This window comes from Syzygium oleosum, unplaced genomic scaffold (genome assembly GCF_021117445.2).
Source record: "Syzygium oleosum isolate NSW1041296 unplaced genomic scaffold, Sole_v2.1 Sole_v2.02, whole genome shotgun sequence".
Taxonomy (NCBI): domain Eukaryota; kingdom Viridiplantae; phylum Streptophyta; class Magnoliopsida; order Myrtales; family Myrtaceae; genus Syzygium; species Syzygium oleosum.
Window position 1 is genome coordinate 16139020 of NW_026607486.1, and position 17182 is coordinate 16156201.

General features: G+C 40.8%; 3 protein-coding genes across 9 annotated transcripts; 1 reads left to right on the forward strand and 2 right to left on the reverse strand.

Annotated features, from left to right (window-relative positions):
• Positions 1 to 465: 465 nt before the first annotated feature.
• LOC115669918 (homologous-pairing protein 2 homolog) lies at positions 466 to 2517 on the reverse strand. Of its 4 annotated transcripts, none has more exons than XM_030591107.2 (6): positions 2428 to 2517; positions 2138 to 2163; positions 1393 to 1660; positions 1136 to 1206; positions 854 to 1042; positions 466 to 769 (listed from the first exon to the last, which is right to left on the reverse strand). In XM_030591107.2, the coding sequence occupies exons 1-6, from the start codon at positions 2453 to 2455 to the stop codon at positions 671 to 673; spliced, it is 681 nt and encodes a 226-aa protein (XP_030446967.1). In that variant the 5' UTR covers positions 2456 to 2517; the 3' UTR covers positions 466 to 670. The 4 variants fall into 4 exon arrangements, with proteins under 4 accessions (XP_030446967.1, XP_056161560.1, XP_056161550.1 ...); XM_056305585.1 differs by having other exon boundaries at positions 1136 to 1209; XM_056305575.1 differs by lacking the exons at positions 2138 to 2163; positions 2428 to 2517 and having other exon boundaries at positions 1136 to 1209; positions 1393 to 2124.
• Positions 2518 to 4066: 1549 nt separating this feature from the next.
• On the forward strand, positions 4067 to 7249 carry LOC115669911 (uncharacterized). Of its 4 annotated transcripts, none has more exons than XM_056308982.1 (6): positions 4067 to 4572; positions 4672 to 4765; positions 5459 to 5496; positions 5611 to 5746; positions 6019 to 6230; positions 6995 to 7249. In XM_056308982.1, the coding sequence occupies exons 1-6, from the start codon at positions 4192 to 4194 to the stop codon at positions 7016 to 7018; spliced, it is 885 nt and encodes a 294-aa protein (XP_056164957.1). In that variant the 5' UTR covers positions 4067 to 4191; the 3' UTR covers positions 7019 to 7249. The 4 variants fall into 4 exon arrangements, with proteins under 4 accessions (XP_056164957.1, XP_056164958.1, XP_056164956.1 ...); XM_056308983.1 differs by having other exon boundaries at positions 7038 to 7249; XM_056308981.1 differs by having other exon boundaries at positions 7110 to 7249.
• A 6809-nt stretch (positions 7250 to 14058) lies between these two features.
• Positions 14059 to 15110, reverse strand: LOC115670314 (cell number regulator 2). The gene is made up of 3 exons (XM_030591564.2): positions 15026 to 15110; positions 14514 to 14726; positions 14059 to 14276 (listed from the first exon to the last, which is right to left on the reverse strand). Exons 1-3 carry the CDS (start codon positions 15108 to 15110, stop codon positions 14200 to 14202), a joined length of 375 nt encoding a protein of 124 aa, XP_030447424.2. The 3' UTR covers positions 14059 to 14199.
• Positions 15111 to 17182: the final 2072 nt, after the last annotated feature.

The following is a 17182-nucleotide window of genomic DNA, read 5'->3' on the forward strand; positions in this document are numbered from 1 at the left end:
ATCTATTATTTAATTTAATTAAGGTTTGAATTTAATCATATACTACGTGACTATATTAAAATAATTATAATTTATAACATAATTAGTAGTATGATTCAAATAATAATTGTAGAACATTTTGTGCATTGATCAATATAATTAGTCATTAAGATAGTCATTATCTATGGTATGTCATTTTAAAAAATTTATGAAACTAATACTATAACCATATCATGAATAATTTTTTATATAATAAATAATTATGTAAGCAAATTATTATTTCGTGGATTATTTACTTATTTACACCCGGGGAGACGGGAGAGGCTATGTTATAGCTATTACAGCTTTGGCTGCAAGCTGTTATAGGGATTTACGCCTTAATAGCTATTACTGCATACATCAATAACGCAGAACAGGGCCATCGACTATTTTCTCATGATTAAAACATGATATAGACCTAAAATCCTGGTCTTTCTAAGTCATTGATGCTCCCCTGATTATACTGTCACAGGCTCAATGAAGTATTTTCCAAAGCGTCATATATATATGTACACTCATTAATTGAACATAGAAGAGAATAGCTTCGGATGGTCAAAGCATGGAATAGTTTACACATATCGGCATCGGTATTTCTCTGAGGATGCAGAGCAATGTATACCCCAAGTTGCCATCAGAGAGAGACGCCAACCGGTTACTCGCTTCTAGGCCGCTTCTTGCCGTTTTGCTGTAAGTTGCAGAGAGACTGCAAACAGACACCGACATCTTCATCATACTCAAGTCCAAGTTCCTCCTGTAAGAACACTAGCATGTTTAGACTGCAGACTTGATTACACCCTCAGAAGTATGTTCTAGAGGTTAAATTAAAGCAGAGAACCTTAAATTCTTTCAGATCCTTGGGTGAGTTCTCAGTTATTGTGTCCCATAGATCTTTGAACATCCTCTTACGCCTTCTCCACTGTCTTATCTTTTCCGCAAACATATCCTGTACAGCCTTCCGCTCTTCCGGTTTCACAAGGGTGACTCCTCCACGCAATTTCTCCAATTTTTCCTCCATTAGCTTCACCTGGAATGGGATTATTCAGACAAAATCCCAATTTCTACTGAAAGAATCCCTATGTGAAAGAATTTGATAGAAGAGTGCTTCCAAATGTCTCACTTCTGATCTGAGAGTAGATTCCTTGTCACGTATCTGTTCCAGAGTAAGATTTGACTGCAAAGCTCGTATTTCTGCAACAAGAACATAATTCATGTGAGATCCAGTACGCCAGGGCTTTTTGCAGACCACCTTTACCATTGTTCCATGTTAGGCAAACCACTACCATCGAACAAGTCCTTTGAAACGACCAACAAAAGGAAAGACCAACAAATTGATGCTGCTGAGCAAAGACTAGCAAGTGGAATAGAGGTGGACACCTCCATCATGCTCACTGATTGCCTTCCTATATTCTTCAAGTTGTTGCTGCAACTGGGCATTTTCCTCCTTCATCCGATTGAGCTCCTCGCTGTTTGGAATATCAAACTGGTCCTGCCGAGCGAGGTATATCTTCTGCTTACCATACTCCTTAGAAGATATTCGCCCGTTATCAGCAAGAGTATCCAATGCCTTTTGGACAGCCGCCTTCTTCAGGTTAAACTTTTGCAGAGAATCAGCCACATTTTGGGAATTCAGTGGCCTGTTTTGCTGGGTTCGGCAGGGAAAAAAGGATGATGTATCCTCATCAGCAAGACAACGAGTCAAATCGACGTAGAACACAGCATACCCCGATAAGACCTTTTCGATCCATACTTTCATCGGAAACTTTCGATAAGCATTTAACAGTTTCCGCTTCAAAAATCCACATCGTGTCGAGAAATCGAGAACAATTAAGCTAGAGAACGGAACAAAAAGGGAAGATGACCTCTGAAGCTGAACCGAGCCCGTGCTAATTCAAGAAAAGAAAAACAGCATTCACAGTCCAGTCCCGACCTAACATAGAGCACAAGCGCACTCTACCTCCACGCAACCAAATCAGAAAACTCCCAATCTCCTACGATTCGAAGCTAAACCTAACCACCTCCATGCAATAACCTTACCATACCCGGACGCTGTTTTCAGCGAAGACGTCATCGATTAAGGAAGGATTCAAGCACGGCCGAAGGAGGGAAAAGCGGAGATTACCTCATTGACGAAGCTGAGAACGATCTCTGCAAAACAAGAAAGGAACGCATCGAAGAGCGAGGGATTATTACATCAGTAATCAATCGCAGGTGACAAAACAAGGATCGCGATTCTAATGAAATCAACAACGCCCGAGGAGGCAGACGGGAAATGGCGAATACAGCTCGGAGTCGGACACCAAAAAGACGACGGAATCGACGGTTCAAGAACACGAGAGAGAGAGAGAGAGAGAGAGAGATCCATCTGCGTGCAGAGACGTGATTCTGAGTTCGATCGATGGACAGATTTACCTTCGGTGCTGTTAGACTTGGGAGCCATTGCCGCCGGCGCAGAATGGGCGGGAAAGAGAAGTCCTCTCACAGTCACAGCGGGACAGAGAGAGAGAGAGAGAGAGAGAGAGAGAGTTGATTTTTATGGCGGTGATGATGGGAGCCGATTAGCCGAAGCTTGCGTCAGACGGTTCGGATCCGGTTCAGGCCCACCGGGCCTGAATCTCGGTCCTCGACATTGGGCTTCGGCCCAATAGGGCCCCCCTCCGAAGCCCGGTTGCCGTCGAGGACAAAATGGGCCAAGCCTGGGCAAACCGTTTTAGACCCGACCTTTCTAAGCCTTCTTAGGTTCCAGCAATCTTTATACTAAAAAAAAAAGTTATTACTTTTTTTCTGGGGGGCCGCGCTAATTCCACCCTTATATCGGCTCCATCCATATCCTAATGAAGTAGAACGACAAAAATAGTCACGCATTCATACCGTTCATCTTTCTTTCTTTCTTCTTTAGCTTTTCCCTCCATTCAGTTTTTTTTTTGGTAAATGTTTTTTTTTTTTTTGGTAACTTAGGTATCCGGGCTAGCTTGCGCGCACCTCGACTATTCCTGGGAGACAAGACAAAGAAATTTCACCGTCATAATCCCCCACTTAAATCACAAGTGCTCACTGGAATCGAACCCTGACCAATGCGCCTAACCACACAATCCCAAGTACGCCCTAACCAACTGCGCTACCCATGGGTGGGTTTTTTTTTTTTTTTGGCAAATGTTCGTACATATTATTTGCTATTTTTGGCTTTGGCACATGCTTTATGTCGTTTCTTATTCTAAGTAGACTTTGAACTAATGACGACCAAAGTGCGTGAATCGTTTTAAATCTTTTCAAGGATAACTATGTGCAAGAGTTACTATTACTATTCCTTCTGTTCATCTTAGATCCACCAGGAAACTTTACAGTCCCCTTCAAGAACTATCTTTTGAAAATCTGGATTATCTTCTAGTCCACTTTCCACACGAGCAAATCCCATTCATCAAAATACCCAACGGCCATAGAGCCCCCTCATCAACGTTGAGATCGTCGTGGCAAACTGGCAATCATTGTCATTTTGCTAACGAGTTGCTTTCGCTATCATCCATCACCAACGCTAAAAGTCTCAGCCATGCACAACTACATTGCGCCATCGCAAGTGCGCATTTACAGCCATTGCTTGGCTAGCGATATCGCCTTGACTAGCGCCATTGCTTTTGAACTAGGGCACAAATTGCTTGTTACAGCTGCCTGATTTTTTATCGATTTCAATTAGTTGATTACAATTGATAACCGATCTCTAACTCTCCACCTGCTTGCACTGCCTCATGCTCTGTGACGCAAATTATCACCGAAACCTCACAACTTAGCTCCTAAATTGATATAAAATTGACCACCTCAAACAATCTCAATTAGAGCGATCATGGCAAAAGTGCTCGGATCTCTACAGTATTATCATGAAAATATGCAAAAATACATTTTTTTGTTTTACAAAAAAGTGAATGTTTTGAGCGAATTCAACAAATCAATAGGATCTGGCCCAAAAAAAAAAACACCGATGATATATGACAGTCTTAACCAATGGAATGATTAGTTGATTACATATATATATATATATATACAAATCCTAGCCAATGGAAAATATAGCGATCACAACTTGTCCACGTCAATGGCAACTCCCAAGTTCAGCTACGTGGTAATGGTTCGGTGGTCTAAGCGCCTCCGAGCATATCCCGCCGAGCAACAGACGCAGGAGCGTGGATGACTCCGGTGGCGGCAACACACCGCGCGCCTCCGCCGTTCGCGCGAAATGTCTCTCGCCTTCCAAACTCTCCGTCCGCCGTGTGCGGACCTTCAGCGTCGGCCGCTCGTGACCGCCGGCACCCACCAAGCAGAGAACGAGTCCTGCCGCGCCTGACCACCAACACGTGGCTTCCGAAACCACCACCGGCCGCGTCCGACCCTCTCCCTCCCTCCCGCTCTCTCGCTCCCGTCCGCCGCGCTTCCCGCCGGAAAGCCGACGCGGTTCCCGACGCCGTGGAGGGCGGCGACGGCGGCAGTTCGCGGCGAGCGCTTCAGATTGCCCTGTGGGTGGCCGAGGCGGTCTACATCCTGTGGCTCTTTCTCCTCCCTTATGCTTCTGTAAATTGATGTCATTTCGAGTTTTGAGCTCATATCAAATTCATGGTGTGCATTTGACCCGTGGAGTAAGATTTTTCTCCTGGGGAAATATGTGTATAGGGAGATCCGGTGTGGGCGATCAGTGCAGAGACAGTGAATTCCCTTGTTGGGCTCTCTCTGAATTTCTTCTTCATACTGCCCCTGATGAACTCTGGTAAGCTCAGCTTTACTTGGTGGATTCAATTCATAATGGTTTTCATGTTGAGCTCTTCCAATGTCCAAGGTATGTGATATGTCTTGGGTAACCCCAATTGTGCTGTTCGTATTCGTGGTCCGTTGGTCCGAGCAACTTTTGGAGGGATTAGATGCTTATTTGGTTATCTGCAGTTCGGCACGAGTTCTTGATTGGTTAGATTATGTTTCTATTCCTGGGCAAATAAGAGGGCATATCAACGAGTTTGGTTGATGCTTGATAGTTGACATGATTGTTTTAGTTCACATTGTGGGCATAGCCGCCTTTGGGGGACATTCTTATAAGTTATGACTTAATGAGGTGAAAGGTTTATTCACTGTCTCTTTGCGTGAAAGATAGAATTTTCCTCGTAATGCGAGTGGATATTCGGGACGCATGCATAGTGCGTAGCTGGAACCCCATTTGGACTTTAATATCTAGAGTTGCTGTGATTTCGGTCTGTGCTAGTTGCATTAATGGATACACGCAATGTGAAACACGGGCTTTCGAATTTTAGATACTGTCGACTCTATATGCTCCTCCTTTGCCCTCTCTGCATTTTAATTGCTGACTGAGGGAACAAACCTACTTTTGTCACTGGCAACATGTTCACAATTATATATTCCTCCTGGTAAAGTGAACTTGATTTGTGCAGTAAAATTTTTGGCAGGGTAGTCGGGATTAATGTGATTGATGCCCCGGTCCTCCACCCGGTAAGGATTCTTGTAGGAACGGTTTACATTACATCGTCATCTCTAGATATCTTTTTCGATGCTAGCTGATGTAGTCTCCCTTGTTGTTTTTTTCGGCCATTTGCTCCCCATCAGATGTCCGAAGGCCTCTTTAATTTCGTCATCGGTTGGACCTTCATGTTTGCTCCTCTGCTATTCACCGACCTCAGAAAGGACAGATACAAAGGCTCCCTGGACATTTTATGGGGCCTGCAGATGTTCCTCACAAACAGTATGCTTCTCTATTAAATTTAATTGAATGAGCAATACAAGTGTCGGCTTGAAATTTAAGATCTTTTCTTTGGGCCAATCATTATCTGAGACTGATTCTCGTAATTTTTCGTAGGGAATTGCAAGTTCTATGATTAAACAAATCAAGAGGAGGAACCACAATATCTCTCACTTGCCACTTTTTTTCTCCTTTTTGTTACCAATGATTCTTTTGATATTATCACTGGTGGTTACACTTCCCTTCAAGTAATTCTTTCCCTTATCATGATGCAGCTTTCCTAATTCCTTATATGGCAATCCGACTAAATGAGGCTGAGCGGGACGAAACTCCAGGCATGCTCTCTCAGCTAGGCTCGGTAATGACGAATGGTGCACCCGTTGTGGGACTGATAGGTGGAGGAGTTTGTCTGATTTCGGTATTGTGGGCCCTCTTTGGCAGAAGTGATAGCGATTTCAGTAGCATAGCAGACAGATTGGACTTCTTAGTAAGCTACCTTGGTTCTGAGAGGCTGGCATATGCCTTCATATGGGATATAGTTCTTTACACGGTCTTCCAGCCTTGGGTAATAGGTGACAACCTACAAAACATTCAGGATAGCAAGATTGGAATTGTGAATTGTCTTAGATTCATTCCGGTTGTTGGTTTGATTGCCTACCTTCTCTGTTTGGATCAAGACAAGAATTATGCCTAACTGTACTGCACTGGATGTACACATCAATGAGTCCACCTGTAGTTCACAGTGTTGTTGTCAAGACCTTTTGGAAAGTTTCTTTCAAGTTGATTCAACATCTTACATTCTCAATCATGATGACTAAACACTGCTTATCCAGTGGCTTACTGTCTGGTGTTGGAGATACCTACATTGCCCTGTTCTTACTATTGAATTTTTTGCACACTTTCTTTTCCATGAAGTCCCTTCAAGTCCATCTTCCAGTAGTATTTACAAGAGCAGGAAACTTTTACCTCGTCTATTCTTCATTCCTATGAGTAATACATTGGCAGTAAAATGAACCTCACCAGTAGTGGTAAAAGTCATAACATCTGCTTATGAATTTTTTTTCACTCTTCATAGAGCCTCGCTTTTCTTTCTTGGAGTTCTCAGATGAGTCACGAAATTATCATCGTGTTTCTCCGACATCTAAGCACACAAATGATGTAGCATTTCATGAAGCATCATACCAATGGACTCTTCTTTTTGTATGTTGTTGAATTCATGAACTAGCCTTTCACAATTTCTGGTCTAAGCAGGAAAAAACCTTCATAATGCTCTGAATTTCTTTTTGACCGTCAGCATCCAAACTTTATATAGCGAGTTGTGGGGCTAGGCAGGAGATTTCTGATGTTCACAGGCACTTTACAACAGAATTTGACAGAGACTTGCGCCATTCTGGATTAATTGTCGGAGCGAGGAGATACACGCTCCGGAAGTTTTGCCTTCTCAAACTTCTTGTAACAGGACAAATCACTACACGCTCTAATAGCTTGATTCCTCCTATTTTACAATTCCTAAATGTTTGCTTTAAAGAAGCGGGATGAGCTCTTGGTCATGCAAGCCGAAAGGAAGCTTTCTTTTATATTAAAATCTGAGCTACCTAGGAACCCCTGGACCGTAATCTTCTTCAATTTGAGTACTCGTGATCGCCTCTCCAGGCAAGACTAAGAGGTGCTAATCCAATTCAGGACGACTCCATTGCTATATAAACCATTTGTCCATGATGGAGACAAGACGCCCTTTGGTCACTTTTTTTTTCTTCTCATAGCTCCTCTGATATGGCACTTATAAGCTTTTTGATTATTAGGTCAATATTGTTCCAGATACAAATGACTAATGAATTTCATCATACGAGCCCAGCCCTTCTGCTCATCTTTCTTCTCCTTTAATTTGAAGTAAGAAGGTTGCTTACGGAGAAATGCAGCTTGAATGCTTCTTTCTAGTTTCATACTGTTGATTCGATGGGGAAGGTCGTCTGGAGTAAACATCCAGAAAGTGATATAGAGATCGAGGGCACGTGTGTTTATGCTTTAGCAAAAGCAACCCGTCAAAATTTGAAATAGTAGCCAAGTTTCAAAAGATTACGAAAAACTGTATGTGAATCTAGGTGTCAAAATTTGTATATTGTGAAAATTTTAGATGTTACAGGGTAAAAAAAGTTAAAATGCGTTAGTTGTAAGATTTGGATTAAGTAAATCCTGACACCCCTGAACTATTAGTAGCCTGATTTTGGGTGTAAATTTTCATATTATAATAGAGTTGAGCATCTTTTAATATGATTTCTTCTTCGGCCAGAGAATCTATTAGGAGCCTGAATCATGCATTTTAACCTCCCGTCGATTTAGTGTCCTTGTGATGGAAGACAATTATGTTCTTTGTAATCCTAGTCCAAGGTAAGAAAGCATAGTTTGATTTTTTCACGACCCAAAACAGTAAATTACCAATGATTGTCTTCAAAACTCAGCGGTACAATCAGTATACAGGGCATAGGCATCTTGGTAGATGTAAGAAGTCGAGAAAGGCAATTGATAGATCGACGTATTTGCAGAGTATGAGTTGATATATGGGGAGATCGCCATGGTTTTTCATTGCCAATGCAGATTTGCATTGGCAATTGAACGATAAAATCTGTATGTCCGAGTCATATGATCCTGTGGCGTGCAACTTCTTGTTATTAAATTTCCCAACCACCTCATCGACAATGAGCAAAATCATGAACGATTGCCGTGCAGCAAGTCAGGACAGCACAGCCGCATGAAAGATACCAAATTGACGTTGTCAGAAGGAATGATCATGCCCATATTTTAGCACTTGCGCCCCAAACGTTCGGTCCAAAAACAAACACATCCATAGGAACAATAGTAGATCTAACAATTGTACTGATGAGAACCTGAGTTTACTGTTGCTAGCTGCAGTTGGTGGGATTAGACCAGCTAACAACCCTAGAACTGATCGGAGATTACGAGAACAAGGGTTCTCTGATAGACAACCCTCTCGAGCGAACCCAAACCATGTAAGTTTTGACAACCGGGCCAATGGCTGCAGCGGCGGCGACCTGGTGGTGGAGAAACAATGATATATGGGCGTCAATGTTGGGCGCATGTATGCGGATCTGTGCTACGTGATTCACCGAACAGACTCAGTGGTCAATATGGCTTGAGTTGTTGCATTGTGTGGACAAACTCAACCCACCACAAAAACATCTCCTGCATGGTTAGTTCACGGGTAGTGGTAGTAGTTGTTCCATTTTAAGTCCATTCTTAATGAAAGGGTTATTTTTTTCGTTTGATTCCCAACCGAATTGAAGGAATTACCATTCCTTGTGGGGTTATTAAGGAACAACTATTTCATGCAATTGAGAAAGCTTTAAGGTTCGTTTGTTTGAAGAAAAATTGCTTTTGAGATATTGTTTTCTGAATTTTCAGTGTTTAGATGATAGAAAACTAATCAATCTACGAAAAACCTTTTCCATAAAATAAAAACAACATGTTTAGATTGGGGAAAAACGACTTCTCCTTCTAGCAATAAGGAATTCACTTTTCCTAAACCACCAAACAAATGAAAACTAACCATTTTCCTTGGAAATGATTATTCTGGAACATATTTTCTTGTATCAGTTAAACGAACACACCCTTAGTTTTTATATTACATAAATTATATTTCATTTTTCCACATTTATAATAGATTAGAAATCGAAATATAAACTTTATCAATAGTTAATTTAAGCAATCAATTAGTAGGTTAAATTAGCTAATCACATAAATCATTGATTTCATATCTTAAGAAGACAAATAAACTACCAAAGATATAGATAAAATGGGTTGAACTCATTATAATTAATATTTACATTAATCATATATCTATATAACGGCTTATTAGTTCATGTCAGATGTTAAACCAAAAAAATGTAACTTATGGTTAATAATATAAAACAAATCAAATCTAAGTACTCTAATCATAATCTAAGCTCAATCCGTTATTATTACTCTAATTTATAGAGAGCTTAATTTTGAAAAGTAGGATTTATGATCATGATATCCTTATATGCATTTAGGATAGTTAATATAACTATTTATCTACAAAAAAAAACAATGATCAACCTCACTAATTATATATTGCAAACTATAATCATAACTTTTTGGATTGAAAAACATTATCAAAGGTATTGTTTTTTTTTTCTGTAAATGCCAATCTAATCACTGCATGATGGAGCTTCATTTCCTTAATTCTGACTTCTCCCACTCACTTTTCATCCTTTTCCCTTCCAAAACTACAAAAATAGTACGTGTACGGTCGTATGGAGCAAGGAAAAGGGGGAAAGCAAAGGGACAATTATGACGATGGAAAGTCGTTCAGTGCATGAGCTGCCCACCTTTCACGTGAAATTGCTTTCGATTTGTCGGTCAGTGGGGTTTGAAAGAGAGATATGAGGAAACATGTGCAAAAGACAGTGCCTCAGATCACAAGCCCCAACCCCCTCTCTCCCTCATCCAAAGCTCGATCGACAAAGCTAGTGAAAGGTCACAATGCTCGTCTCCTCTCATCGGTCACCATACAGGAACAGAACTCATCACAGTTCCTCTTCTGTTGGGACGTGGCCTTCTCGAGTTACCTGCGAACTTACCCATCACGCCCGAAAAGCCAAGCGGGGACCAGAAACCCCTCTCATGTAATGCCTTGGGTGTTCTCTTTCTGACCATGTTTTCCTTATGTTAGGGTATGTGTCGATCATTCATGAGTGTTACCAATAAGGCAACAAGAGGTCATAGCTAACGGGATCTATCGTCGTGAATGTATTGCCCCAATCATAACCTCTGGATTGACGTGGCTGGTTAGAGTCCGGGAGAATTTCCAGCTCTGGAACTGGAGGTCGTAAGGTCGAATTCTTTTGGACTTTGGTGGTCTCTTTCGGACCACATTTTCCTTATGTTAGGGTATGTGTCAATAATTCATGAATGTCACCAATCAGCAATAGGAGGTCGTACCAAACGGGATCTATCGACCTGAATGTATTGCCCCCGATCATAACCCCCTGGATTGGCGTGGTAGGTTAGAGTTCAGGAGAATTTCCAGCTCGGGAACTAAAGGTCACAAGGTCAAATCCCACAAATAAAAGGAAAATTGTTATGAGTTAGGACTACATGCACTGATCGAAGGTTTAAACTTAATCGGCTTGTGGAACTTGTAAGTGTTCCCTAGGGTCCCAGGTTGTACTCATGCCCTTGGATCGTACAACATAATACATCGGCCCAATCTCTCTCTCTCTCTTCCTGCCTACTGTTCAACAGCACCATTGTTGTCTTGGAAACCGTCATTCTTGTGTGACTCGCTCAGAGAGAGAGAGAGAGAGAGAGAGAGAGAGAGAGGGGGGGGTGGGTTAGGGGCAAAGGCGCTGCTGATGGTGGTGGTGGTTTGGGGGGCCGACGACAGCAGCAGTGGATGAGCTAAGCTAGGCGGAGATAGAGAGAAAAGACGATGAGAAGGAACTAAGATTCTTTAATTATACGTACGAGTTAACCGTGTGAGCATCAGTTTGATGGTAACCGCGGACGAAGATCCAGAAAAAATTTGCGTCTCCATTCCCTTGAATTGTTTATTATCTTCCTAATTTTAATGGCTGTTACGTGCATATATTCCAAATCATATGTTTATACGCGGACATATTTTGCATGTACTAATAATGTACACAAGCCAGATATGTATCTTGTCGAAAATTGACGTACTTATATGCCACAAGAACCACTCACCTCCGGTTATTGCCAGTTCAACACCTTTCTCTCTCCGCCTTCCTCCCTCCCTACCATCCTCTTTTAAGAGGTTGACAACGACGAACCGGACAGGGATGGTGAACTTATATCTTGGCCACCCGGAGGTGAGAAATCCGACATTTATTATCCTCTTATATAAGAGTGCGTTTGTTTCACTGAAAACTTTTTTTTTTAATAAAAGAAGCTTTTTGTTTGCAGTTCACGCAAAATGTTTTTTGGAGATCGACTAGTTTTCCGTTATCTAAATACCGGCAAGTCGAAAAATAATTTTTGAGAAATGATTTTACTTCAAACAAACGGACCTAAGGTCGACAACTTTCAACTTCTTTTGGGGGGGGGGGGGATGTTTGCTCACAAGGATCAGTGACCAGTTGGCTAATTTCTCATATATGTATGTGGTGATGAGAGCATGGTGATATGGCCAAATTTTGGGTTATTGTTAGATTTTTCTAGACGCGGATATCAATGACTTCTTTAAAAAAATCTCAATTATACGTTGTTTAATTTATTTGATAACAATTCGTTGATCACTTGTTAAAGTGACTAATTAAGAAATTATTACAGTTTTCAATCCGAACTTTATATAGTCGATATCATAAAAATTGATGACACTTGTTATGAACACCCCTTTTGTCTAATTAATGTGGCATTGCACGCCTATACTAGAATGTACATGGTAAAGTGCCACAACCGAAATATTTGGATCCCATTTCTGCATGTATTTTCGGAGAAGTAGCCAAATTAGTAGAAAGTAGGAAGCAAACTCCAACTCCACTCCAGTCTGCACAAATTTGGCCACCAAACTTGTTGACAAATAAGGCCAAATTGTATCGACTGAAGACTCTCTCTCTCTCTCTCTCTCTCTCTCTCTCTCTCTCTCTCTCTCTCTCTCTCTCTCTCTCTCTCTCTCTCTCTCTCTCTCTCTCTCTCTCTCTCTCTCTCTCTCTCTCTCTCTCTCTCTCTGTCATACATACATACATACATATAAATGCCTTTTTGCAGAATCCAATGTAGATGCATCCATGTGATGATGAGTATGTGCTTGTATCGTATGGACAATGTCTATGGGACGGGCGGGAATTGGGGTAAGTTGATAAAAACGGGGGTTGAGGCATTCTTACGTCGGACTGGTCGCTCGCGCTCACAGACTCTCAACCACCGCGACTTAACCACCGTTCTCTCTTTTTTTGGGGCGGGGGGAACTTGCATGCACGGCGATGGAGGTTCGTATCGCCCTCCAACGCCTATATATACGGACTCTCTCTTCACAAACCCTACACACCAAAACGCTCTCCCGTGTTCACCATCTTCTCCGTTCGAAACCCTTACTTTTCCTTCCCTTTCATATAGTGAAAAGGTCTTGATCCCCAAGAAGATATGGAGTCTTCGCCCGGGGAAGAAAAGGAACCAAACCTATCCCCCACTCCTAGTCGAGGTAATGGGATTCTTAATCTTTTGTAACTGTAGGTTTTGCAGATATCTTTTTTTATTTTTCACCAGCATATGTAACTTGATTTTTAGGTTTGCGGGAGAGAACTGAATAGTAGAAAGAAAAACTTGAAATGATATCGAGTATGAGCAACCCTAATGTATTAGAAACGTCATTGAACCTCACTTGAGATAATCATGGAGGAGGAAGTAAGCTCGTTACCTAGGTGCAGAGATAATTAATCCTTGATGAAGCAAACACAACTTAGGCACAGTGTAGTCCTCGGATTGCCTCTCGTGTTTTATATGATTCGTGTGGTTATGATATGTGGTTATGTTTAAGTGATGATTTTTCAGTTGGAAGACAAAGATTATTGTGTATATTACTAGTTAAAAAGAAAGGAACTAAAGATGCGGCATCATATTCTTTATACTACATGCATGGAAACGTCCTTCTAAAAAAGAGAATTTGTTTTTGCTCTTTATTCATATCCAAGCACGTGATTAGACCTTTACCGATTCTTATTCGCTGCCTTCCCGGTCCACGAGTAGATGAAAGTACTTAGTGTGCATAACCACATTTTTTTTTTGGTCGAGTGCATAACCACACGACGTATAATAGAAATACACTTGTTTTACTTAAGTCTTCTTAAATTTGCAGGAGCGACTTTGCCCCAGCATCTGGAATACTCATTTGAGTAAGAAATACATAGCCATTTTGGGAATTAATGGACCAAAAAAATTATCTCATGAAGGACCTCGACCTTGGACCTTCATGTTGCCCAAAAGGGTTGGTGGATCTCAAGTGGCATCTTGATGAATCACAGTTGCTTTTCATTGAAAAGCAGCCACGTTAGAATGTGAAGAAACGAGCTCCTAAAGCCGTAGCCAATATATGGTATGGTTATGATTGCTTCCTTGTTACAATGATTGTTCAATAGGTGATTTTTGTACATTAGATTTCATGTAAAAGAAAGTAACTTCCTATATCGGCAAAAAGTATTTCATTGTAATTTTGCCACTGAATCATACAATTTTAGGATTGATTATTTTATAAATTTGAAGAATCCGATAATCTTTTATACGTTTTAAAACCGTAATAAGAAACCAAAACATTGTTAATTAAAAAAACATAGCTCCCGATAATTGTGATGGTCGAGCAATTAACAAAACTCGTCATCTTTTCACAAAACAAAACTTAACGCACCGTGATCACGAAATAATCCAAAGCCAACTCTCGGTCCCTATATTTCTAACATGTCGTCTTACCGCTTCATACTCTTCTTCATGCTGGGAGGCGTCGCAGCGAGCCGTCTCTGCCTTTCCATGTTACCGTGCCAACCTGTTTCGATTCCAAACCCGTCGCAGGATTAGTTTGGAGGTACGAGAACATTACATTTTCACAACAAAATTTAAAATTTCCAAAACGAGCAGTACCGTCATGCCATGTTCCATATATCAAAATGTACACACTTCACACACCTACCAATTTTTCCTCCAAAACTGTTGCTCGTGGAAATATGGATTTCATCAAAATCTTTTGCATGAATTACAATAATCAAAACGAGAGAGAGAGGACCTATGGAAGGATCAAAGCCAAGGCTCTTGAGCTGTCTGTATTCTTGGCAAAGGGCACATTCCTCGCAGCAACAGTGGACGCAGCAATCGGTGCACGGCCTCTCTTGCAAGAAGTATTGCCCTCTCAACTTCGAACGATAGAAGCACGAATACAAGCACGGACACCCCGTCACGCACATTATCAGCGCATACAGCGCGCTGCTCACCCCGCATGCTGCATGCCATTTGCAAGGAACATATATTATATTAATTTAGATTACAACATATTACCATAATGATCTTAAAGCTTACAAATCACACCCTTTCCTTTTAATGCTTTATTTAATATGCATAGCGCAGCCTGCGTATTAATTAAGTTCGCATCGACGAATGCCATTCGTATTTTGAAGGATATTTTTTTGTAGCAAAATCAATCAAACATATAGATGTCACTGTCCAGAGAAAGCTTTGGGTGACCAAAACATGATATTTAGGCAGAGTGCAAAAGGAAAATCTGTGTTTTCGGGGACTTACAAGTTGACCCCCTATCGACCATTTCTGCGATTCGCCCAAATGTAATGCACGGACACCAGCATGTTAAGCAACCTGCATCAGACATTGAATTTGCATAGTATTAATCCACTCGTCAATTGCAAACAAGCTACTTCCTTGCCTTGACACATCCATGGACCGTATTGTAGACAAAGGCATGATAATTGGTATCAAATGCAAGTTATATTTTGACGGTAACGTACCCCAAAAAGTTGAAAGTCCGCTTATGTACTTCCGACATATGCAAATTCGAAAAATCGGCTTGAATTCATATATATTAAACTACAGCCCTCGGGCAAAATGGAAGGGAAGAATGCATTTGACTGCTTAACGTGAGATTTATCGTGATTTGTTCGGAAAAAAAAAATAGCAGTCTCTTCTGAAGTAAAGAAATGTTTCACTGACTCACGAACACCAAATGCAGGCGTTCAAAACTTCAGATTATTGGCGTTGAATAAGTACGTACAAGTGCTGAAGTCGTCGCAACAGTTGCAAAGACCGGTGGACCAAGGGACTGGAGATATTGAAGAACTGGCGGAAAAGCCGCCCCCGCCGCCACCGCCGGAACTGATCGGGGCCGGTTCTTCCTCCGGGTCGTCGCGCGCCTTCTTCATCTCATATAACTCCATGTATGGGTCGGTGCCATCGGCGAAATAATCGCCGGCCGATTCGCCATAGTGCGACATCCGCCGGCGACAGGGTGAAGGTGGGGTCGGCGGTTCCGACGGCGCCGATGGTGTGGGAGACGGCGAATCCATCTCCTGCTCCTGTGGATGGCGATTATACATGGTTCGGTGCCTAAACTGAAAAGTTTAACGTGAAAAGTTTGAAAGTAGAGAGGAGCAATATACGTGTCTTGCGAAGGATCGTGTCTCTTTGCGGATATAACTAGAAAAAACAGCGAAGGCAAAAAAGAAGAACCGCCATTGACTGACGTGGCGGGACCTGATTTGTTTGAGTGGGGTTGTTTTTCATTATTATTTTTTGGTAATTACAAAAACAATCTGGCTACAATCGTAGGGCTATGTGTCTTCTCTTTGTCTTTATTTTGTTTCTTATTTTATCACTCAAAAAGGTTATGGACTTCCTACGGAGTTTTATTTGAGCACGACTTATCGATTTTTCTCCGATTAAGTTGTCAACTAAGTTTGACTTACTAACCTTTAATTATTTATTTTTAAGAAAATTTACTGACTTTTTTTTTATTGAGTTACCACTTTTAGTCGTGTTACTTACCTACTCTAACATACCAACTGGTTTTGCATTACAAACTCTAATTTGAATCGGTCATCAACCAACTTCTCTTATTGTTTTACCAAATTTTATCTACCTTTCTTACTGACGCCTTAAATTTACCGACTATTATTTGAGTGACTAACCAACCGTTTTCCAATCAAGTAACACAATTGAAAATTTTATAACTCAAACGAGAGTTGATAGTCTAAAAATAAATGATAACTAAATAGGAGAAAATTGATAAATCACCTGAACTAAAGTCAGTAATCTCAGATAAGAGTTTGTAAACTAAGGCATAGTTAACAAAGGTAAAGAAAAGTTGGTAACCGGAAAAAAAAAAAAAAACTTGCTGAGTAACTCAAATGAGAGTGGGTTACTCAAAACTAGTGAATAATTTAATTGGAGAAAAGTTTGTAAAACATCCTAATTAAGTTTGGTAATTTCTAAAAAAGTTGGTTAACTGAAGGTGTTACTAAGAATGCAAATGAAAAGAGAAAGAAAAGAAATATAAAAAAACAAAAAATTTCAAAAAGATTTCAAAATATTATTTAAAATATGTCCATGTCTGGGCCACGTAGAAACGCCGGCGTCTATGTCAGTAATTTCCAATCAAAATTAGCCGGATGGACTGAATTGGCATAAATACAAAAGATTTAGAACATAATTGGCAAAGAAAAGTTTTATAACTGAATTGGCACAATCACAATAGGTTTATATCCCCAACTAAAAACTGACAACTTTGAAGGAAAGTTGGTAAATTTAAAAACAAAACAATTATAAGTTGATAATTAATTCAAATTAGAGCTGATAATCCAAAACTAGTTTGGGCTGCTGGGCCCTAGGAAATGGAGAGCCATCTCAACCATCGTGATATTACGTCCTGCAATTAATTTCAAGTTTAAC